Source organism: Pelecanus crispus, chromosome 1 (genome assembly GCF_030463565.1).
Source record: "Pelecanus crispus isolate bPelCri1 chromosome 1, bPelCri1.pri, whole genome shotgun sequence".
Lineage (NCBI taxonomy): Eukaryota > Metazoa > Chordata > Aves > Pelecaniformes > Pelecanidae > Pelecanus > Pelecanus crispus.
In genome coordinates, this window is record NC_134643.1 from 131,481,351 (window position 1) to 131,493,138 (window position 11,788).

At 39.0% G+C, this 11,788-nt stretch overlaps 1 protein-coding gene across 1 annotated transcript in view; it reads right to left on the bottom strand.

The window, feature by feature from the left end:
• Window positions 1–572: 572 nt before the first annotated feature.
• PRRG1 (proline rich and Gla domain 1) overlaps window positions 573–11,788 on the bottom strand; it is a 31,224-nt gene continuing 20,008 nt past the window's right edge. Inside the window, exons 4-5 of the mRNA XM_075714648.1 lie at window positions 8,783–8,943; window positions 573–1,094 (exon numbers count right to left, since the gene is read on the bottom strand). Of these exons, the coding sequence (XP_075570763.1) occupies window positions 573–1,094; window positions 8,783–8,943 (683 nt within the window). The remainder of the gene's footprint in view (window positions 1,095–8,782; window positions 8,944–11,788) is intronic.

Sequence of the window (11,788 nt, forward strand, 5' to 3'; positions counted from 1 at the left end):
TCTGAAATTATTGCTATTACACCAGCATACTCTTAACAAGATACTGGTTTGAACACAAAGGCATACTGCTCTCAGCCTTACAAGGGCCCAGGACAGGGTGCAGCATGTAACAAAAATCCAAGTGAGAAAAAGGAACCAACCAGACAAGAGGCAATACTGCAAAATCATTCCCCTTTAGTGTAAATAACTATCTAAAATGTTGCTTAAGGATTCCCTATCTCAGGCAATTCTGACAGTCTGCAGTAAGAAAGGGGAGGGGGATTCCACAAATCTTGTGGGGAATGTGGACAACATTCTGAATAAAACAAGTGACATCCCTCAAAGCAGAGGTACTGTTGAGAAGTATGACAGAGTACCACATTTGTACTTGCAGTACACTCTCAATACGGATTCCTTATCTTTTAAGACCTGCCGTAGTGGAAAAAATCTCAAACCCAAACAACAAGTGAATCTAAACCAAAAGTGAAGTTCATTGTGCAAGTCCATTAAATTACAGAAATGCATAATAAGCCAAGATAAAGTGCTACAAAATGATTAGTAATTTTTAAAAAGTCCACAGCATTCTTCTTGCTTTACTTAGTACTGGTGACAATGGGAGATAGTGCAATTGCACTGGCCGAACTGGAATTCACAATGTCGTCGTATTGCGGGGGTGGATCTATATGTTGTTCAGTTTCACTTCTCAGACTGATTTCACCAGTGGCTTCCTCATATGAAGGAGGAGGATCACAGTTTGAGAGCCTTGTGGATATTGAGTCTGACCGTCCATCCGTATAGCTCACACCTCCTGGAGAGAGCCCACTGACTTCATACATTTCCTCCTGTGGGGAATGAACAATGCTGAGAGGTGGCGGAAGTGGACCTCTGCCGTCAGCCACAGCACCATCACCCATTGCTTCGTGGGCTCCCCTATGCACGTACATCGACTGTCTACGCATTTTCTTTTTAAAAAGGCATCTCCATATGACAAAAATGACAATGAGGATAACAAAAAGGCCAATGATTAATGGAAATGCAAGGTAAAATGAATACCAGGTATGTCCTGTGTTACTTTCTCCCTGAAGTCCATTTTTGTAGACTTTCCAGAACTCCTTCTAGAAGAGCAAGACAGGATAAGTCAGAAACTATAAGACAGTTAAAAAATACACTGTAATCAAGCTATTTTAAATGAATTAGGAAAAAAAAAACGGCACTTCAAGTACTAATGATTAAAATAGAAACAGTACGGATAAGCACGCCCAATAAACTTTCAAACTGTCTTCTGATGTGGTTAGTGATACAAAAGGGTTTCGGTTTTTTAGACCAACTCCTCACTGCTTTTAAGATTCCTGTATCTGCACTTAATATTGACAAACCTGCAGCACAGACAGGCATAGGTAAGAAATCTCATCAGCATGCACATCGGCCATCTGGTGGATCAAAATTTTTCAGCACCACTCAAGGTAAAACTTAGGTTTTTTTGTTTGTTCGTTTTAAAATTGTAATAATATACAGTTTGACAGGGAAATACTGTTTCAGAATGACAGACCATTTTGGCAAAGCACAACTATGTTGTACTGTTATCTCATACTTTAGCCTTCCTCCACCCTCTGGCTCATAAAGCAATTCTTGTGAGCTCATTCTGAGTTGATCAGATCCTCTGTTTATAGTTAAAAATAGCTTCAGCACTATGAGAATATTATACAGCCTATTCTAGAAATTTTGACAACATAGCTACAGATAAATGGAACAGAAAGTGAAAAATGAAAATATGAACAAGGGAAGACAAAGATGAAGGGGGACACCAGTACTTGAAAGTACTCTTTCCTATATTAATATGCACAAGTAGGAGCACAAAGATCATGTCGCCATCCAATTTTCTCTGCAGTGAATGCTATGAAAAAATAATACAAAGAAAAGCAAACCCTGCTTCAAAAAAGTCATCCTCACCTGTAATAAGAGCTGCCCTACTAAGAAACACTTCCACTGTGTTTTATAGCCATGCATAATTTCAGAAAAAATAATTAAAAAACCCAAACAAATCCATGCCAGAAACTCCAAACTCTTTAGTTTCCTTTAAAAATGCAGAAACCTGACCCACTCATATTCATGCCAGCATCTATTTTAAATAATAGCACATATCTCACATGCGAGTATTTATAAAACACCAGGTAAAATTGATATTGTCATTGCTCAGTTATTAGTAAATGATGCATTCAGGTTGCAGACTGACTGACTTTGGGCACAGACATATCAGATCCATCAATTTTTTTAGTGGAGGACTGCTGCCACACAACGAGCATGAAACAGATAATGCCACCAAACTGATCTCGGAGGCAACCTGAGTCCAGAAGCAGCACAGCCCCTCTAAGATGGAGGCTAAGCTTGTGCTGTGCGAAGCCAGGACCAGGACACCATGGGCAAAACACGTTTACAATGCTTCTGGATCAGAACTGACTAAGGTTAGAAGCAATGCTATATGCATGAAACAACCTGCTATCACGTAGATTTTTTTTTTAAAAAGAAAAATTCAGTTGTTCTTATCCCTATAATCAGTGCAAGTTTCAAAAAAAGAAAAATCCAAACCTAAAAAACCCAAACCCAAAAAACACCCAAACAAAAAAGCAACCCCAAAACTTAATTCCTACAGCAATCCAGGATCAGGTGTTTTTTTCCTGAATTCCAAGGATTGACATCACAAGGAGGTCATCACAGTGCCCCTCTTTGATGTGAACCTATATCCAAATCATCTCAGCTAAGACAGGTAGCATTGACTTCAAACAAAGTAAGCAAGTCTTGGAAGATGGACTAACCTCTCTAGATACTTCTCTGCAAGGGCATTCCTTGATGCATTGTTCCACAGTGAACCCCAGATCAACTGGGCTGACTTTAGAAAAACATACTTGGGGGGGGGCTAACTAACATTAAAAAATGAAATTAGCTGCACAACTGAGGACTTCTGTTGTTTTTTATCATGCAGAGATCCCAAAACCAACAACCTCACCTCTCCCCACCAGATCACCAAGCAATTAAGAAGATCCGTTACCTATTACCTTTCCATCTGGTTTGAATACAACTAGATTCTTTAGTGGAATAAATAATAAATATATTCTTGACTAAAAAAGCAGAAAAAGATTCATTAGGATTATTAACTGCTATTGACTGTTACTGGAACCAAGCTTCCCACTTCATTGTTCTGCTGCCTCAATGGCAGAAAAGGAATAAACTGGCACAGTGTTTGGTTTTGAAGCCAAAGTTGCAAAGATTTACTGAAGTCATCAAATATACTGTGCAAGGATGTGTCATTTTAAAGACTCTGTGGAGGAGAAAGGTAGTTTTGATGAAAAAGGTGAAATCACACTTTTCCCTTAGCAATATATTTTGTGTTGCAGACTACAGAGGAAATGCACCCTCCAATGTAAGGGTAGTAAGCTGTGAGTGGTATTTTAGTACTGTTCCCATGTTCCTTCTAGCTCACCTCTATCTGCTGGAGAAAATGTCTCTACCTTCTTCAGAAAGCTGAAATACCAGCATCTCTCCTTGTCATTCTGCAACATGGCAAAGGAGCAGAAAAGTTTTTTTCCCCACAGTGGTGGGCAATTAGTTCAGAATAGGGTGTGTGGCTCTACGGGATGTTCAAGTTGATGGTGTGACCACACAGGTGCATAAAGAGCTTAAGGTAAGAGTCAAAGTGCCTTAAGGATGAAAGTAGTTTAGTGTCCACTTTCATTTGCATGCAAGGCAAAGGAAATTCCAAGACAGTTTAGATCACCCTGCCCCACCCCGTCAAAAATTACAGTGCTTCGCATCTAAGGCTATCTTACTGAGACAGAGGAATAAAGTTCTGCACACAGGTGAAAAATACTAAGAAACACACACTTGTTCAGTCATTTTAAAAAAAAAAGCTTTCTTTAAATTTTCCTCTTTGGGGGAAAAAACCACCCTACAAAACCAAAAAAAACCCCCACAAAAAAACACCAACCAAAAACTTACTAGTGTACTAAACCTGAGGTTTCCAGCTTGCACTTTTGCAAGCCAAATCTCAGAGAGAAGCACAAAGACCATTAGTGCCAGACTGACAGAATTGATAGGAACTGCAGGAAACTAATACTTCAGGTTCAAGTTGCGCAGCTGCCAAGCAGCTCCCCCTCTGCTCTGTCATCCCACAGCTATGCTGCACCATAAAGTGAAGGCACAGGAGGAGGACAAGCCATCTGGTCAAAGTCAAATCATGCCCAACAAAACCACAGAGAACTTGGATGAATTTGCACAGTGTGAGGATTTGTACAAACTGCTATGAAAAAAAACCCAAGAGGGGGAAATACTGAAAACCTAGGAAGTAGCTGCAGAGCTCACACAAAGTTAGTAATTTAGAACTTGGAAAACTCACAGCACAAACATCCCTTCCATAGTTGCTGGTCTCTTAAAGCAACAACAGAAAGGACTTACTTTCTACTTGACAATTATCAACTCGTGACTTATGAAAAGGACACTGCAGTAATCATTTATCCTCAAGTGCTGTACAGCTGGGAATACCAGGCATATATGACTTAAAAGGCTGAAAAACTAAGTTACGCAGGCCACAGAATCAGATAACTGCAATGGAAAAGACTTAGAAAACATCTAACATATATTCCTGCCAAGAACTACTTTTCTGAACGTCCATTACTGCTTTGGTAAATCCAGTTTGAAATAATCAAATTCTCCAGGGCATCCCACACAAAGACAGTTACAGCCAATTTGCCAGCATTTTGTTTCCATTTTATTTCTAATACTTCTCAGAACAGAATCAGCAACAGTCAACTGGATCTGAACGCTGAATCAAATAAGGGATCCACATGAAAGTTAAGAGACTCACACCCTTTTGAGAATTTCAGCTGAGGCCTTTACTACATTTGGCAGCTGATGATAGCCTCAAATGATTCTTGGTCAATTGTCTGACTTGTTTTAAAGGTGGACTAAAATATGCCAGTCAGAAGACTGCTTGGTATTCAGTAGGTAGAGGATATGAACAAAGCAATAATGGGAAGCCAGTGTACCTGCTGCACCGTTTTCTTCTAGTCTGCTCTCAATTTCAGGTGGCAGAAAAAGATTCACCTCTTCTCTTCCGGGTACTTATCCAGCATCCATAACTAGACACAGACTGATGCTAGAAGTTGTACTTGATGACATAATTTTAGATCTGGTGCTGACAAATTTTGAGTTGCTCGCCAAGCTTTTTAATGTTTTGTTAGTTTGTTTTCCTAGAATAGAGCTATACAGAGAACCTTGCAATTTCTGTACTAAAAATTTGTGGGAAATTTGAAACACAAATAAAGATCTGTGACTTCTAGCTTTTAAAATCTTCATGCAGAGTAATTTAAAAAAATGAGTTAATTAATATAAAATTAATATCAGTGCTTCAATCACGCCCAGATATTTTGCACAGTAACCTTTGAACAAATCTTTGAGTCTCCCAACAACCTTTGACAACTGTCCAGTGACCACATACAGTGCTGCCTGGAGACTACAGGTACTACAAATAAACAGCTTTACTAGATCAGACGTAGGGTTCACCTAATCTGTTACCTTCTCTCTGACAACAATCATTAGAGACTGCCAAAAGAAGAGTTCAGACACAGGCAGGCAGTGATACTCTCCCAGCTTCCACATATTTGTACTTCAAGAACTTCCATTAGCCAAAGCTGACCCCTTTTATTCAATAGTCCCAAATTGATTTATCTTCCGTTCATTTTTATCATTGTTCTCTGAACCTATATAAGGTTTTAGGATCCAAGACATCCTGTGGCAAGGCAGTCCACAGCTCTATTATCTGTGGTGAGAAAAGATACTTCTATTTGCTTTGAACCTGCACCTTCTAGTTTCCTTTGAGGCTCTCTTAGCTCTCCTGTCAGAAGGATGCCAAGTGACTGACCTCAGCTCAATCTTCATGCTCCTCACAGACATCATCACATATTCCATAACTCTTTCCTGATCTATTGTTGTTACAGAAGTCTTTTCATATCTTTGGTCAACTGTCACGCTTCTCTTGTCCTCCCTCAGCTATTAATTTGCTTTTTAGGAGACAGAGAGATCAGAGCTATACACGGTACATTCAAGATGCGGGTATGCAATGACATAATTATGTTCTCCATTTTGATCCCTATTCCTTTCTTTGGATTCTTAGCACTCAGGTTTTTATTTTGTTTTTGTTTTGTTTGACTGCTGAGCATTAAATCCAAGTCTTCACAGACTCAAATTCAAATCTTGTTCCCCAGTTCAGTTGAGCCAACCACATACATAATGAATGTTCTCTTTTCCCTCACATACATTACATTTGTCAACACTGAATTTCATATTCTATTTTATCCACAAAGTCCTGCAAATTCTTCCCTGTTGGCTCTAGCCTTACTAGCATAATAGTATTATCTTTATAATTAACTTTATCATTTTAAATAATAATTCTGAACCTATCAAAATCCCCAAGCCCACACAATATTGAACGCATTCAATATTTCCATGATGGCTATGCATGTACACTTAACATACACAATGCTAACCTCCAAGAAAAACCTCATGCATCAAAAATAACTTGAGGGAACCGCCTGATATTATTTTAATATTACAAATCCAGATATTGCACATCTCCCCAGAAGACTGCAGAAAAACAATGAACCAAGTGGACAAGATAAAAAATACAAAGAGATTACACAGAACAGAGTTAGCATGTGATAAATAAGCTACAGACCCTATCTGAATTCCAGTCTATCTATATACTATGAAATAATTGCATCTTTCTTACTCTGAACACACTGTATCATGATCCTAGTCTACTGCATCCATTTCCTTCCCCTGGGACACAGAAGTTAAGTCTTACTAAGTGGTTGTAAGGATGGATACCACTGGGGGACAATGGACTAAATAAAGCCTAAGTAAATGAGGCTGGTCAGGCATGACTGCACATTAGCAGAGCCTAGCCCATTAGCAAGCTACCAACAACAGAATAAAGCAGCTGTGCAAAAAGGATGCAGTAGTAGAACTGGATAAAGAGTCAGGACCTTATTGGAAGCTCCTTCTCCCCTGTGACACAAAGGTTGTGGCAAGAGTGGAAATGTAACTATTTCTACTTTACTATTTACCAAATACCTCTACAAGGGAAATGCTATCTACCAAAACACAAAATGTTCCCAAATGGGGGAAAATAAACTGAAGTGAGAGGCAACATGTTTAGGCTATGCTTTCTCTAGTGACTTGAACCTCTTGAGCTACTTACGCAAAAGTGATACCGTGTTAGAATTTTACACAAGTAGTGTCACTGTAAACATTATTTTTAATTACACAGTGAGCTATCATTAGGAATGGCCACACCAAGCCAAGTTTGGGAGGTAAAAAACACGTGTGTGCATGCACTTTAAAGCTTCAGAAAGAAGCAGCTTTGAAGAGACACCGCACGTCCTACTACTTCATTTCAATAAATCAGGAAGTTCTCATTGCAGCCTTATCTGTCTGCCCAGGTATGATCTCTAACAAAAAGATGCCAAGAACTTAAAAAGTTCAGTATGCCTTTACAATAACATCACTATTTTTTGATGTAGAGCAAAGCCAGTAAAGAGTGGAATGCATCACCTATGTAAATTCTGGAAATCTGCAATGCTCCCTGTGCCACTTTGCCCATTAACCCATTGGCCTTACAAGTACAATTTCCCTTGGCAAAAACACACAAGGGATAGAAGCTTCTTCTGAAGATAAGTTCTGAGTCACATTTTCTAGCACCTGTTTTTCACTTTAGATTTATCCTCAAATTCAGCCCTCATTTCATCCATGTCTGCCCCGAATTTAAAAAAAAAAAAAAGACTGTATTGCATTAAATAGGTCAGATGCCACCATCAAAAACCTGTCTGCTGTTTTTATTTGTTGAGAAGCAATGTAAGATATGTTGGGTATGATATGTAGCTACTGTTTGCAGAGCCATTAGCCCACAAGCTTCTTTTAATTAGAGAAGCCAACAGACTTACACAACAATTCTGTGTGGGCAGTATCTGCCTCACTCCCGTCAAGTTAATGTATCACTGCCCTTGCATAACACATGGTAGCACTGAAATTATTGTTCTTTCCATGTTTTAGATCACTGCTGCTTAACAATACTCCCTGGATGCTTGCAGATTTTAGCCTGAAGAAGGCCACTAGTCTTTCCTTATTTTCAGACTATTAATAGTCTGGACACTGAACACTTTGGCCAGCTACACCAGCACCTGGGATTCAAAGGTATATTTTAAATTCAAAGCTTTTTGAGATGCTCACTCACTTCATGTGAACATATTCAACAAACAAGTTATTCCACAAAGAATAAGTGAAGACGTGTGCCCTCTGTTTCTATATATTCCCTGTAACAGTCCCAATCTCATAATTTCTTCCAAGCAAGACAACTGCATTTGTGATATGCAGGTCAGACTTAAGTGTGTGATGACAGGAGAACCAGGACACAGGCTATTTGGGTAAACAGTGCTGCCAAACAGATGACAGTTTTGCCCACCTTTTCTCAAGTGGGGATATTAATTCATATTCCTTTTCTTCCCAGCTGCCTATTTTCACAACACTTAAGAGCATAATTATCTTTGAGACTTCTACCCCCTTCAAATTCAGTTTAATTGGGACAAAGGATTCAAAAATTATTGCTGTGCAGTCTGTCTCCACTGTACACCTCATTTGCTTAAAGAAACAGGTGAAATCTAATATAATGTTGTAAAACACACAAGCATTCGGCACACCCAAAAATTTAGTACCAATACACCTCACTCATCTTTAAATACACACCAGAACATACCGTTTTTTCCTCATTTTCAAATGCTTCTCTTGCTTCTTCATAGCTACAGATTTCTTCTCTGCATTCATGTTCTATGTCACCTTGCTTTAATTCTTCCAAAAACGTGTTGGCTCTTGGGTATCTTTTCAAAACAGAATTGGCTTTGTCCTCTGTTAAGAACACTGAGTAAGAGGAGAGACAACAAAGGTCACTTCTAAAATAGATATCCAAAACCTCATGCTAAAACTGCTCAAAGAAAATGTGCTTTTGAGAAATAAAGAGCTTTTTCAAAGTCCTCCCCTTTATTTAATATGATAAAAGGCCTTCCTACTGGGACTACAATTTCAGCAGTTATTGCTATAACATCATAAATGTGATGGACCTCAATTCAGCATCACAGTCACGTATGCTTAAACAAGATTGAAGCTGGTGCGTAAGAAGAGTGTTCAGAAGAGACAGGCACATGCTCAGCTCAAGCAACTTCTTAAACTAAGATGACACAGAACAAACAAATTCCTGCTTGTGAACATCCAAAAAGATACTTGCAACTGCCTGAGGGCATCAGCCAGAATGCTCTTAAGTTTTTGATATAAATATTTATGAGCGTTACCCAGAGTCATACGCACCAGAACAGCTGCATTTATCAAAGTTTACGTCTGTAGGTTTTATTAAGCAATTTTGAAGCAGACTTGCTCCCTTCACTCTAGAAATGTCAACCCTGAAATAGTGACCCTTTTGGGGGCTTGGGGGGAAGTAGCCTCTTTCTATTTTCTTGAATCATACACAAAACCTCACCTTATTTGATGAATCAAATAAAACAACCCCAAAAGGCAACCAACATTCTGACACAGGTATTCTTTATTTGCTTTCTTTGGTTTTCTGTTCAAAGAAGAGCTGGAAGCAACCTCTTTTCTTCTGGTGTTCTAGCTTTCCCTCAAACTCCCTGACCAAATGATTTTTACAGTAACATGCAGCAACCATAACACTCCAAAATCCAGCAGCCTGAATTACCCAGGAGGTACATCTGCAGTGAACGATGCAGAAATTCTCCAGGTATTTCATGTCAGGAAGCAAGAACATCATGTCAGTGCAAGACTGTTCTTGGGCTCTCACTGCCAGCAGGAGGGGCTGAATGTTCAATGCGCTGCCACACTAATACACCCGTACCACTTTCCTGACCTATGCAATCATTTCTGCATTGGTTCATTTACAGCTAGTCTGGGACTGCTGATATGCTATGAAGACAAACTCTCGCTGTCTGCTGAAGGACAGAGACTGACCGGTTTAAGCAATGATTTAGCTATAATTTTATGAGAATCAGTTTGCTGTGGCTTGTTTTTTTCTTAAACATCTGATTTTGAACTTTAAAAAAGGATGGCAGCAAGTCTACAAAGATGGTCACTATACTTCTGCTTTCTTGCAAGATGGGGTGGCGTTTTTCAGCAATGAGGCTACTATCATAATTAGGCTGATCTACTTTAATCTCGTTTAGTCTTTGTGGTATACTTTGTGTAGTGGGGGTTGGAGTAGCCAATATTAGACAGTCATCTTCCTTTTGCAAAGGATTAAATGAAGATTTGAAGATTAAACTCCAAAACACCAGTCACTCCTATACTTTCACAGCTGAACACATGTGGTATGTACATGCACCACACAAATTACACTATTCATGATGTTGCCAGAGGTTCAGTGCATACAATGCTACAGCTGCACCTATCGCAAATTTTGTTTTCTACAGCACCACAGGTGAGCACGTGGGCACCTCCTATTGTGTAAGTTCACTGACTAAATAACATAGAAATTAATATTCAAAAATCTCTTCAAAGAAGGAAATAAAAAAAAAGGGATGGCTTCTTTCCATTTCCCACACAATTCTCCTGACTCCCCTCTAGTCCTGAAGAACTTGGTTTCTTTCAACATGCCTCAGTGATCACCTAAACATCATGAGATGAAGGACTTGTCCACATCAGGAAGGCAGCATGCAGCCACGCATGGGGATGGACTGCCAGTGCTCTGCCTACTTCTCACCAACTCCTCCTGTGGGCATTCCTGAAGCGGAACAAGCTACAGCCCAGACTCTCTTAAGAGTGTCCATATGTGGAGTCACCGAAGAGTAAATAATGCACTATAAATCAAGTTTTCCTTCCTTCAGCAGATAAAACCTAGGGAATTTCATTTCACAGCTGGAATCCGTCCCTGAAAACAGTAATGACACAAACTACGACAGCTTTGTACTGGATGCAGAGGGAAAAGAAAGAAAGAGGAAAACGTAGGTAGCTGAAAATACCCTGATTTAAAGCTTCTGGCTCTCAGAAACAATATACAAATCTTTGTTTCTGCATGCACTTTCCAATTTACCAAAGAAGTCAACTGAGAATAAACGTTTAAAAGCTGGTATGTTATGAAGTATTGCGTTTAATACACATTGGGATGAGTTTCTAGGTAATAGTTTAGTTTTCCAAAAAGAGCTAAGCATACATTTCTGCTTCAAAACGCATTGACGAAGAACAGCAAAGCATTAAAATAATTCAATATTCAAGAATGGCCAAAATATGACTATCTAAAACCACCCAACTTTCTTATTTAGTAATTCATATTCAAAAAGTGTCTCTCTTCTCTCACAATACAGTATAGAAAATGCATTCATCACAGAGACAAAAAAGCCCACTGAGGAAAATAAAACACACCCCATATTAATTCTGAATGTATCTGATAAATAATGATCTATGATTAGTCCAGACCAGGAATGGCTTTTGACCCTGCAAGGCTGGAAAAAAATGAAGTATATTAATTTGTTTGTTTTGATTTGACATTTTTAAAGCTCTGCACACTCCTAGTGACTTTAAATCCTGTTGAGAAGTCAATACAAATGCAGCAAGGAAACATAAAAACATACACTGATCAAAGCAAGCTTGATGGAGATACTGATTGAAACACAGTGATTTAATGAGAACCAGTCATTGCCTGATGAATCCTATAAAAAGAGATAATGGAACCATATTGCAGAAACCACTTTGACTCCTTAGT